The 13,670-nt window shown below is 42.0% G+C and overlaps 1 protein-coding gene across 1 annotated transcript in view; it reads left to right on the plus strand.

Moving 5' to 3' along the window:
- The window catches only part of LOC144783312 (cytochrome P450 2C18-like), a 235,297-nt gene that overhangs the window by 149,520 nt on the left and 72,107 nt on the right, over positions 1-13,670 (plus strand). Inside the window, exon 7 of the mRNA XM_078662351.1 lies at positions 7,305-7,492. Coding sequence (XP_078518477.1) covers positions 7,305-7,492 — 188 coding nt within the window. The remainder of the gene's footprint in view (positions 1-7,304; positions 7,493-13,670) is intronic.

Consider the following 13,670-nt stretch of genomic DNA (forward strand, 5'->3'; position numbering starts at 1 on the left):
GGCAAGCCAGTTTAAGGGTTTCCTTTCCGTGTACAGTATGTCAGACATCGTTTGCCTCTTTTAAGAGTGCTTGCATGAGGCTGATGCGCTTACCAAGTTTGGCCAGCCCAGTGGGCTTGGTGATAATAAACCTAAGGTTCCATATCTCATTACAGGTTTGAATTCCATACGCTTTAAAAAGGGGTTTTAGCAAGGTGCATCAAGCATGCAAAAGTGCCGGGCAGCAGCAAAGTTCTTGGTTAAAGGACTCGATGTTATAGGCGCAGAGTCTGAAGTTGACAATTTTAGAGAGAGAGGTCCATTTGGCGTTTAAGTCTTCAATCTGTAATCCCATCAGCCTTGCAACCATTATTTGCTTAAGGCAGCTTTTCCAGAGCAGGCAGTGCAGTTATATGGCTGCAGAAAGAGTTATTGTGGGTGTGTTAACATATGATTTTTCCAAAGCTTGTAATAGCCAGGAGTTCTTAAGTTTCTCCATTTCGCATATTTTCAAAAGTGTCCTTGTCTGCATTTTAAAAATAGTTCTAAGTGCTACATTTGAAAGGTAAAGCTTGCTTAACTCTGTCTGATCTATTTGAAGAGAGGAAATTGATCTTTGGACCCAGTGGGCGGAGACCCTCAACACCAGCCAGCACGATGCTGCATCAATCCTGTAACATGTTGTCCAGAATTTTTCTGATTGGATTACCAAATGCGCGGACAGAGTCTCCCCCATGAAGCCAGTCAAAACCAGCAGATCATCAAGACAAGCTCTGTGGTATTCACCAGAACACAGAACCATCAAGCACAACTACAAACGACTGGAAAAGCAATGGCGCACCACCAAATACCCCACCAACAGAACCGCCTTCAAATCAACCCTCAAGAAGTGCCACCAACGCATCAAGGACACAAAATGAGACTCTCTCACAGACTGCATCGAAACAAGTGCCGACCACACTATTGAACTCTTCGAAATCATTAGAAAGTTCTCCTTCCCGTCAGCCCCCAAGAACATGTCCGCCCTTCCCAAAAACTCAGCAAAATCTTGTTGGACTACTTCCACAGCAAGATATCTACAACAACTTCAACTCTCAACCCACTTACTTCGACCTCAACAACCTTCGCCCACCTATGGGCACCAGCCACGTGATCACTGCTTGAAATCCTCTCACCACACAGATCACTGCAGCCACCATGTCCTCCATCCACTCCGGAGCACCACCCATGGACCCCTGCCCCCACAAATTCTTCAACCTAGGAACCAAAGAAATAATTGCAGAACTCACCAACACCCTCACCGCCTCCATCACCACTCCAGCATTCTCTGACAGATGGAAACACACTAAGAATCCCCTCCTTAAAAAACCCTCTGCCGAACCCAGCAAACTCAAAAATTGCCATCCCAGCTCACTGCTTCCGAATCCTGCTCAAGTCCTCGAGAAGGCCATCAACCACCGGCTCACCGAACACCTAGACAAAAAAACCTGTTTGACGCCTCATAATTAGGATTAGCTCCTTAAACTGTGGATGACACTCTGTTTATGATGTTAATAAATGTGATGTCACCCTTACAACCGTGTGTCCCTTAATACATTGTGTTCCCAGTATATCTGTGCCTTACTCTCCATTAATAAACCTAGACAAAGGCATTATTCTAAATAACTGTAGCCCTGCTACCCGACGACCTGATTGGCCTCCCCCAGACCGCTGTGTTTTCTACTGCAAGTCGTCGAGAAGGCCATCAACCACCGGCTCACCGAACACCTAGACAAAACAACCTGGTTGAAGCCTCATAATCCGGTTTCCACACCAAGCACTGCACCAAGACTGTCCTGATAGCTGCCACTGATGACATCAGATCCCTACTAGACAGAGGTGAAACAGCAGCCCTGATCTTCCTTGAGCTTTCAATGGCATTCAACATCATATCCCACCACACCCCCATCACCAGACTCAACCACATCGGTGTCCATAGGGTGCCCCTCGAATGGATCACATCCTTCCTCACAGGACAAACTCAGGGAATATGCCTACCACCCTTCGCCCAAGAGCATCATCTGCGGCATATGCCAAGGATCGTCCCTCAGCCCCATCCTGTTCAACACCTACATGGCACCCCTATCTGACATCATCAGAACTCACGGACTCAACATCACATCCTATTCAGACAACACCCAGCTCATCCTCTCGCTCACCGAAGACCCCTCTACCATTAAAAAAACGTCCACAAGCCATGACCAGCGTCTCCGACTGGATGAGGTGCAACTGCCTGAAGCTCAACATTGATATGACAGAAGTGCTGATCTTTGGGAAGAACACTTCCGCATGGAACAATACCTGGTGCCCCCACGAGCTCAGAACCACACCCACATTGTTAGACCACGGCCGCAACCTCACCATCATCCTTGACTGAAAACTTACGGTGAGGCAGCAAATCAACACGTTCACCTCCTCCTGTATTTACATCCTCCCCATGCTCCAACAAATCTTTAGATGCACCCCCATCAACTCAAGATAGACAATCACCCAGGCCCTTGTCACCAGCCAGCTGTTCTACGGAAATACACTCTACACAGGCATCGCCACCCAACTTCTCAAAAAACTCCAGACAATACAAAACGCAGCAGCCCATCTCAACCTCAACCTCTTCAAACAGGCCTGCATCACCCCCACCTCAGGAACATCCATTGGCTCCCTGTCCAGAAGAGATACCAGTTCAAGAACCTGACACGAGCCTGAAAGGCCCACCATAACCATGGGCCAGCATACATCAACCATCGCCTGAACTTCCACCATCCTGCCAGACACCTGCGCTTGACCTCCCAGGCCCTCGCACCCACACCCTGCATTTGCCAAGCCACAGCAGAGGTCATTCCTTCTCCTACCTCACTGCCAAGGCCTGGATTGATCTACCCTTCAACCTAAAAACATCATCCTTCCTGGTGGAATTCAGAAGGGGACTCTAGACTTGTCTGTTCGACTGAGACCAGTGAAACCTCAGGGGTGACAAGTTGTGCTTTATACATAATTGATTTGGTGATTGATTGACTGAACTTTGAAGATAATCTGACCAAGGATTCTACTCCGATTTAGAGATAATCTGAAGGACAGCTTTCAAGGACTTAAGCAGCGCTTTTATAATCCTGTAATAAAACTTTAGAAAGGCTGCCATGACCAAATTCCAGCCTAACCCGGCATCCACAAATATATGATGGTAATATGAAAACCCTCTTATAAACTTTGAGCTAGAATTTTCCCATGACTTTGACGATTGATGAAGATCAAGAGTTTAACTACAATCAAGTTAGACTCAGACTTACTTCCTGCTGAGGTTATTTAATTAAGTAACACACATTGGGCATTCATATTTTTTTATTTACAGTGCTTAGAAACTTCAGAAGAGTAGTACAAAGTGCTATATAAATGCAATCTAACATTATTTTAGAACCATACAATCAAATCCTGTATTCTATTTTACTACACATTAATTTTCATGGCCTAATAACTTGCAACGGAACAAGAACATTATTATTAGGCACTGCATTTCTTGTGGCAGAAATATTTTACTTTTGTGCATCAAGAGTTTTATGTAAACGCACATTTTTCCAAAAAGAACTTATAAGATTTGATTATGCTGAGAAGTAATGCTTCTGGCAGCCCCTTAATTACTGGGATGCGCCTTAAGTTTCCTTTTAGCACATTGTGTAAGAAATGATTACTAGCTAATTAATTTTTTAAACCGTGTTCTAAAAAACACAATTTGGTACCCTATGTTTCCAAGGTATTGTGTTGCAGGAGCAATCTTCACCCCACACCTCTAGGAAAGAGTTTGGATTGCCAATTGATTGCAATATGAGGGTGGTGTTAATGCCTCATCTGCAAACTGAAACACTTTTAGTCACTCCTAGTTACTGAAGATAGGAAAAACAAGGTACAGGAGGTTTATGACTTGCTTATGGTCATATAATGTAGGTATTAAATTCTCCTGTGCCACCATAACTAATAGCCAACCTAGACAACAACACACTTAAATGAGATGGTATTTCTTAATGAGTGGTACATGACTGGCACAACACATGACAGACAATTTCCAAAATAGTAAAATGTGGAACTGCATATGAACTAAGGTTCAGAATTACAATGATTTTGTGTTGGAGCTGTGTCATTTTTGTGGTGTAGCCCTGATGAAAAATGCTTTTTGGAATGTACTAAACCACAGCTTTGCGTGGTTTAGTAAAAATAAAGCAACGCAATGCAGAGCATCGCATTACCTTGGGTTGCTTTACTTCGGGTAGGTGTTGCATAGGAGGAGCATGGGCATTCTCAAGCATTCACCCAATGTAGTTTGAAGCAAACTCAGATTTACAAAGTCTTGTAAACCTTAGTTTGTGCCAAAATGGTGCACTGACCCAACAGAGGCGTAAATCAGAGAAATATCTTTATTTCTCCTCAATACTTCCTCTTTCCAGGTGTGCTGCATACTGCACCACAAATAGAAGAAGGAAGATGACTCTAAGGATTGTTTTTGAGCAGGAAGGTGTTCATTTCTCCACAAAAACAATCCTCCCCGTAATGGGCCCCCTTTTACTACATTGCAAGGGTGTCTGCATTGGCTCTAGGCAGCAAACAGTGCGCCAGTGCAAGGAGAGACCAGAAATGCCCCCTTTCTTTGAAATTATCGAGCATTTCTGCTCTCTCCCTTCAATGTCATGCAGGGTAGCAGGTCCTTTACTGGGCACATTGCAAGAAATAATAGTACATTTGCTCTAAGGGTTTTAAAGGAGGAGTGACCATTTAGTCTTACATTTGTTTTCAATGAATTTCATTTCCATCTGCATATTTCTCAGAATGTAAACACTGAAGACCCGTTTCCTAAAGGCTGTGTTAATTTAAGCTTTTGTGAGACCATACACAAAGTTAGCCCCTCACCCAAATTGTTCTTTCATCTGCAGTCACCAGATTATGTTTATATTTTTGAAGTTACTTGTATTAGTGAATTAGTGAAGGTTCGGTCGCTGGTGTGGGTTGTGGGATAAGTAGACAACCACAATGAATACCCGGGTCTAAAAAACTAAAGGGTATCAGTGTAACCTAAGATGTAAAGGGAGGTGTCCTTCTTAGAGTGTGAAAAAACTCAAGAGTGACCAAGTTATCAAAAAGACAGATTAAAACTAACTCTGCAACAGACATCAGAATGTATTGTTGCCTATCAAGGTTAGACGAAAAACTATGCAGAAAGCAAGTACTCAGGGAGGCGTAAGTCAAAACCTGGAATTAATGTACCATTTGGCACTCTGCCCAACTTACCCTTACGGCCGCCTGGCATAGGGTTTCATTAAAGCATGCGAACAGCTCCTCCTAATTAGTTTAGGAGATGTAGTCTGTACCACAACTTGATGTTGTGGTGTGAGGAGGAACCCTAGGATGAAGCATTGCCACCTTTGGTTGATGGGAGTTCTCGTCCTAAGAAGGAAATCTCCTTTTACATCTTGGGTTACACTCATACCATTTCGTTTTATGTTTAGATGCAGGGATTTCACATTGGCTGTCTGATTGTTGTTTGGGGAGTAAATACCGGCTGGTTGTTAAACCTCCCTGGGTCTCCCGTTGTGTTTCATAGTGGGATAAGTAACCTGAACGTGGTGCGTAGCATAGTGATTGTATGTCCCCTGCCATGGCTAGGCGTGTCATTCCAGTTAATGTTCATGTGCAATAGCTGAATATCCACTTTCGAAAATCAAACATTTGCTTTTTTTATATCCTTGCATGCACTAGTTCTATATGTAATTTCCTGTGGCTAGGGTTTCATGATAGTTGCACTGGTTAGGTGTTTCACATGACTATTTTCTTGTCACATACACTACAAAAATGTAGATTAATTTCTCTAGAGTGTAATGTTTACATCAGCCACTTTGTGTAATACAAAAGAAAGTTCTACCTACAACCAGAGCACTAGCCCAAACTGGTTTTATTATTCTCACCTGATGGGAGGACACCAGTTAACCCCTTCCATGCTGCCGTCGGCCATTGGCCGACGGCAGCACTACCGCGCTGGTGCTGCCGTCGGGCAATGGCCGACGCGGCCCCGCCCATTTTGCGGAAGTGCCGCACTTCCGCAAAATCGGCGGCGCAGCCGAGGGGTTAAAGACACTGCATTTCTTTCCAGGCCCTCTATATAGAAACAGGGCCATATTTATGAAAACATTTTTCAGCACAGCAGGTCACCTTGCTACACAGTGCTGCGTCACTGGGAAAGGGCAGGAATGCACCATATTTAAGGCAATACGGCACATTCCTCTCCTTTTCTCTGCACTGGTGCACAATGAGCTGCCTAGCACCAATGCAGGCCTTCTTTAATCATGGTGTAAGGGCGCCTGCGTTGCAACCAGGAATGTTTTTGTGCCGGAAGGTGAACCTTCTTGCCAAAAACAATTCTGAGAGGCGTTTTCCTCTTTCTATCTGTGCTGGAGAATGTAGCACACATAGAAAGAGGAAAAAACGAGGAGAAATAAAGATATTTCTCCTTGGTATGACTCTGCTGGGGAAGTGTATCTTTTTGGCTCATACCCAGTTATTGTAAATCTGGGAATGCATCAAAGTCCATGGATTTTGAATGGGAACAACCACGCGACACCCATGGAAATGTCTCCCTGGCATAGAGTAATGAAACACAGTGCTTTGGACTGTGTAAAACAATCAAGATTTATGAAGCCAAGCAGGGCCTTGCAAGGTGGCCTTGTGTGGCTTCATAAATCTCATTTTTCAGTTGCGTTGCTCTTCCACGACTTTGCGTGGCACAAGAGTGACACAAGGGGTTGATAAATATGCCCCACAGTGTATTGGAAGACTTCAGAAGGCCAAAAGGAATATCTGTTGAAGAATCTGCAACAGGACTAATTGATGTTCAAGCTTCCCTCTGATAGACTTATTCACAGTCCCAGAGTGATTGTGAAATTGGGGGCAAAACTTTGCGGGAGAGACCAAAGAAGTTTGTCAAAATTACAATAACCATGGTATACTACTTGAAAACCTCCAAATATCTGGAAATATTCAATAAACACTCCAGAGTAGAAAAAAGTCTGGAAATTATCAGATATGTTTCCTTCTCTGGATCCTTCTGATCATTCTATTATTAGCAATAGACTTGAATTTAAAACTTTAGGCAGGAACAATAATTATTCTACTTCACCTATGTATTACACAGACAAAGCAATGGTTTCAGTTGTTTCTTCACTAAGGACACCAATATAGGTATTAACTAAGCTCAGTATCAATACTTGCTCTGCTTATATAACTATTAAATTTCCCTACATCCGTAACAGATAAGGTCCATGAGGAGATAGACCGTGTGATTGGACGAAACCGCTGCCCAGCTATCAATGATCGAAACAACATGCCGTACACAGATGCCGTCATACACGAGATCCAGCGTTACTCTGACATCGTCCCGATGGGCGTCCCACACGCGGCAACAAAAGACATCCATTTCAAGAACTATGTAATTCCCAAGGTAATGATGATCTTTGTGTGCTGAATTCATCAAGATACGGCAGTGATATACAATATTTAAGTTATGTCACAGAGTCTAATCATGTGTGTTTCCTTCTATGATCCTTTTTTGTAACAAGGTAACCCAACCAGTTAGCTGCGGACCGTGGGTAAATACTATTATTCAAGAACAGGGGTCCTTAGCATTTTAGATAAAACAAACAATTGATGAAATATAGGCCATAATTGGAAACTATATTTTGTCACTGACCAGCCGGACAGGACGTTTTATTTTTCAACAATGTAAATCTTGTAATTCAAAAGGATAACAAGGCACGATCCTGTACCACGAAAGAAAAGAACACAAAGAATAAAGAAAAATTTCCAGAGTGTTGGAAAACAGGCAAAAGAAAGAGCAAATGTTGGCCACTTTTCAAATCAGTGTTACATTCAAGGTATGCCAAGCAACTGCCAAAACACAACAGGATTTAACACAATGGTTTAGGTTGTGAAGGCAATCTACATAGTCGACGTTTCGATCCCTAGTGCTCAGTTAATTGGGACCATCATCAGGACTGACAAATTTACAGTATTTGCCTGTCAAGATAAAATGTTTACAGTTTTTTGACCGCCCTGGGTCGGCGGGGATAGCGACCCTGTTGGTGGTGGTGGGGGAAGAGAGAATGCGGGTCATCCACCTTAAGGACTCATGGGGTCCAAGCTCCGCGTTGGGTAGCCTGGGACTCGTTGGTTATTCACGTTCCCTGGGGGCGTGGTTTTCGCGCTATGTCTCGGTCGACATAGTGGATCAGCGAGTGGGAGTCAATGTCCGGTACACCGGACATTGACTCCCACTCGCTGATCCACAATTAACTGAGCACTAGGGATCGAAACGTCGACTATGTAGATTGCCTTCACAACCTAAACCATTGTGTTAAATCCTGTTGTGTCTTGGCAGTTGCTTGGCATACCTTGAATGTAACACTGATTTGAAAAGTGGCCAACATTTGCTCTTTCTTTTGCCTGTTTTCCAACACTCTGGAAATTTTTCTTTATTCTTTGTGTTCTTTTCATTCGTGGTACAGGATCGTGCCTTGTTATCCTTTTGAATTACAAGATTTACATTGTTGAAAAATAAAACGTCCTGTCCGGCTGGTCAGTGACAAAATATAGTTTCCAATTATGGCCTATATTTCATCAATTGTTTGTTTTATCTAAAATGCTAAGGACCCCTGTTCTTGAATAATAATCCTTCTATGATCCATCAGGATTCCAACACCACTGAGATTTGAAGTCTCTGTTGCAAGCATAAATTGTTCATATCTGCTCACCAGAGCGATCTGACCTATATTCATAATTTTTACTTGGATGAGGATATCTCATGTACCTGGGGGAAAGAGCAGGGGAAGCAGAGACATCTAGCTGGCTTCTATTGTAAATTGTAACAACTATTTGACTGACTTGACATGTCTGCACATACCAAAGAAGAATTCGGACAGATACTTGTGCAAGAAAGTAATGTATTAATCAATCAGTTAATAATTTGAACAATAAACATATGCTGCCCACATTTTGTCATAAAGTGAGGGCAGTGTGCCTAAAAACCATTAGCTTATAGGCTAAGTGTATATGAACTAGGTATCTTGAAATATATTAACCAGGGATAAAAAGTGTACAGTTTGCTCTTCACAGTGGAGCGTAATTAACATGCAACACATTTTCTTTCAGAGTTTTATTTAGCACAAACTTGACCCGAAGGTACCAGGTTTCAGAGCGCTTTGCATGAGCACCAGTTGCCTTACATGAGGACACATTCTTTTTGTTCGGCACAGGGAGTTTAATTGATTTGTACAGAATCACAAGATGTTGAGCATCGTTGCCGAGATTCGAACCTGGTTCCCAAGATTTTAGGTCAACCGCCCTAGCCATTAGGCCATAACCTCTCCCAAGAGGGGTAGCTTCCTGTACGAAAATACTCCTGAGAGGCTTTTTACTCTTTTTATGGGTGATGCACAATTCAACACACATAGAAAAATGGAAAACACAAGGAAAAATAAAGATAATTTTCCTCTCCTGGGGAGGCGTGTCTTTTTGGTGCCTGTTCATGTAAATCTGGGAATGCTTCAAAGTCCATGGATGCTGCATGGGAACACTCTCGCAACACCCATGGAAACGCCTCCCTGAGCAGAGTAATGCAACACACCAATTTGCGCTGCATTACTTTAATCGAGATTTATGAAGCCATGCAGGGCCACGCAAGTTGGCCTTGTGTGGCATCATAAATCGCAATTTACATTTGTGTTGCGCTTGTACCAAGTTGCGTGGTGCTAGAGTGATGCAAAGGGGCTCATAAATATGACCTTATGTGCTAATTCTCTGGAGACCAAAGCTTGGGTACAGCAATCTGGAAACACAAAAAGCCTGATTCAGAAGGTAAACTTGCACTTTGTGCAACTTTACTCTTATATTGAATTCACAAACTACATATGGAGTTTTAAAACACTGCATGTCTTATCTTTTCATTTGAGGAGATCTGTATACTTATGTCTGTGGAGAATTCACAGTCAGGGCGGAGATCTTTACTTTTTCTTTTGTCCTGGCCACCATTTTGCTGCTGCTCTGGGCCGCTTTTCTCTGGACCCTGACCCGCCATCTTGTCCATTCCCTCGTCCTTTACCCTTTTCCCTCCTTTCCTCCTTGACGATGTTTCTTCCCTTTTCTGATTTGCCTTTTCTCCATACCCTTGTATTCCTCACACACTCCCTTGGTGCTGTGACTGCGTCCCCCCTCCGACCCCACTTAATGAAACTCTGCTCTTCTGTTTTTTTGTGTTTTTTTGGGGGTCTTGACCTGGGAAAATCTACTATGTGTATATATATGTATATAGAGATAACTCTAATCACTAGTATATGCAGTAGACCTTGTACTCTCTACCATTCCTTTGTGACTCTTAGAGTATATCCATTTGTATCTCCTCCTTGAGTGACTTTACTATTTGTACATTTGCAATTTTTCTTTCTGTTTGTATCTCTTCCTTGTGTGACTTTACATCTTGTACATTTGCAATTTTATCTGTGTGTATCTTTTATGTAACGCATGTAATCCTAAATCCTTATGTTCTGCAACTGGTTCTAATGTAAAGCGCTCTGACACCTTCGGGTAAAGTTTGCGCTATATAAAATCACATCAAATAAATAAATAAATAAAAATAAAATACATGAAAAGATAAGACATGCAAAGTGTAAGTTTGTTTACCTTTCTGAATCAGGCCCTGCAACATTATCTTTGAAGGATGTAGCAACCTCTCCCGAACATTCACCTGAACGATCCTAAGTGCACAACTGCGGGCACGCCAAGAAATAAAGAACAAAATAAGGTCCCTCAAATACCTGTAAAACTGAAGAATAGTACTGGGAGGGAGACTCTAAGCTCAGCTATAGATTTGAGTACTAGGAGTAATTTTCTGTTTGTGAGCTAGGTATTGACTCTACCCATAGCAGTAGGATATTCTGAGTTAAGATTCCTACATGGTCTGAATCATATGCTAACAATCTGAGCTCCTGTGTGTGTGGTAGATTTACCGCAGCAGATTGACAGTGTAGAACCCATATTTTTCTCTAATAATCCTATTACTCTTTCCCTTTGGGGCATGACTTCACACAACATTTTAAACCAGTGGGTAAAGGCACTGTCCATGGAGCAAGGTCAATAATCGTCAGTGTCCATGTCCGATGCTGGATTGATGATGTGCTTGAAAATGTAATGTCAACGTTGTTATTTTAAAAGGTCTTCATACTTTTTCAGTTACACACTGTAAAAAGAGCATACTATACATATTGTGATGGGTTTTGGGTTTCTGATCAATTTTGCATTTACCATGATTTGCATGTTCCACCTGAACTTGGTCAATTACTGTGACAACACAGGCAGATGGATTTTCAATCCATTGCCCTCGCATTTTAGCAATATCTGTACAACATATGATCAGTGTTCAGAATACCCATTGATTGAATATTATAAGTCCTTTTTGCATATGTAACTCTGTGATTTACTATGATCGCCTATTAATTTATTCTAGACAAGTGTTTTCAGTTTATTCTAGTTGTAAATTAAATGTTTTGGAAGATACTGTAAAGGTCCACGCCGGTGCATTTTATTCCTCTTCTGTGTATGTTTGCATACTCATATTTTTAGGGTGATACTGGGCTGAATGATTGCCACTGATGTAGTGCACTGTTAGCCAAATAGAAACCCGGGCATTTAAGCCAAACGTGTCCTATTAAGAGGACTACACAGTAGGAGAAAACTGCCCATTATTGGATCTTGGTGGATAGAAATATGACTACAAAGCAGCAAGGAAATGGGAGAGCTGCAGTTTTATTTGGCAGTTAGGTCAGATAAGAAGCGTCCATCTCTCCAGACATTATGAACATTTGGGAGATGGAGAAGATCAGTGTTGTATTAGATTGCATAGATTGTGATGGCAAATAAGGGAGAAAATGATTTTGGAAGGAGACAGATCTGTTCCTAATAATGCTTATTGGCAAGTGAAAAAATATCCTTTACAATGTAAGATTTAATAGATGTGGGGCAACAGACAAATATTGAAGATTGCAAATAATATTGCATTCAGCCAAGTTCACTCTTATCTGTACATAGTGATTTAGAAAGGAAGACCTATGTAGAGTGTGTTGCCACAAACCTCTTGTGAACGAATAATGGATTGGACCACTGTGTTCCAGTAGCTCTGAAAGAAAATGGGAAGGATTTTCCAGGAAGTGGAAGATGTGGTGAAAAAAAGTGGTAAAGAATAGAATATAGTCAAAGAAGTAATTGATGTTTCTAACATAGCCAAACATAGAAAAGTGTTGCTTAGATATCCACCATTGAGGGGGGGGCAAAACTAGGAAGAACTACCAAGAGCCACGCCTCTGCTTTCCCTAAATCTAATTAAATGAGATATCCATGTGACTACTTCAGCAAGACAGCTATGAAAAATTGACTGTACCAGCCTTAGATCATCAGCCAGCCTGATGACATACACCATAAGGAAAAAGTTAGTGTGCGAGGAAGAGGTGTACCAGGGAACTGACATACATATTAAAAAGCACAGGGTTCAAGAAAGATCCCTGACAAATTCCAACCTTAATTGCCTTGAAAGGTGAGCATTATAGAGTTTAATGGACTGCCTGTGACCGATGTGGGAGATAAAAAGGTAAGCCAAGTACAGAATTAGCTTGAATACCAGATAAAAACAAAAGGTGGAGAAGGAGGGAATACAACAAAGTGTAGAAGGCCACAGAGATCCAAAAGATCATAGTAGCTATACCATCTTGTCTATTGTCAATTGGAACTCAAAGGCGTCTGCAAGCAAGATGCATTTATTGCTATAAAGGGGCTGTCAGTGAATCCCATCATGTGTGAATAACATAGGAGGAACAACTAATGCGGGAAAGGACTGTTAGAATGTTTTTTATCTAAAGTCCTTTCCCGCATTAGTTGTTCCTCCTATGTTATTCACACATAATTGTTTCCCTGTCCCAGGAACTGATAATTCCTAACAGGGGGTCCTTGTTGTTTACATTATAGTGAATCCCATCATAACAGGAGATTTCTAACTTCAAGGAAGTCAGACACTTGCCAGTTAATACTTTTGTAAATACCTTGGAATCAAAACTATGAGAAAAATGGGATGAAAATTACTGAAGGTCCTGCAGTTTACATCTAGAGCATGTTTCTAAGCTGCAGGTACAATGGCTGACGTGATAGATGCATTGGAGAGATAAGTAATGGCTGTACTACATGGAAGCAGAACAAGGACTGGAGTGTAGAAATGTGAGATACAATTGTGTATAAACTGCACTTATTGGTGTAAATATGCCCTTACAAGCCCTTATCCCCACCATTACGTCCTTTTTTTGACGTTGTGGTGGCAATATGGGCTTTGCCTTATTTACAAGGCAGCATTAAGCCACTTAATGTGGCTTAACGCTGCCTTGTAAATAAGGCTCCCTTTCACACTATACTTAACGTGAAAGAGGTGGGCAGTGGGTGTTGCGGTGGGCGTTCTGTCACACCACCTATTGATTTTACGCTGCCCCATGTTTACAAGAGTGGCATAAATATGGGGCAGCGCCAAAATTAAGACAAGGGAAAACCTGGTTATAACAGGGCGCAATGCAGAGAAATGCATTATTTCT

Source organism: Lissotriton helveticus, chromosome 9 (assembly GCF_964261635.1).
Source record: "Lissotriton helveticus chromosome 9, aLisHel1.1, whole genome shotgun sequence".
Classification (NCBI taxonomy): domain Eukaryota; kingdom Metazoa; phylum Chordata; class Amphibia; order Caudata; family Salamandridae; genus Lissotriton; species Lissotriton helveticus.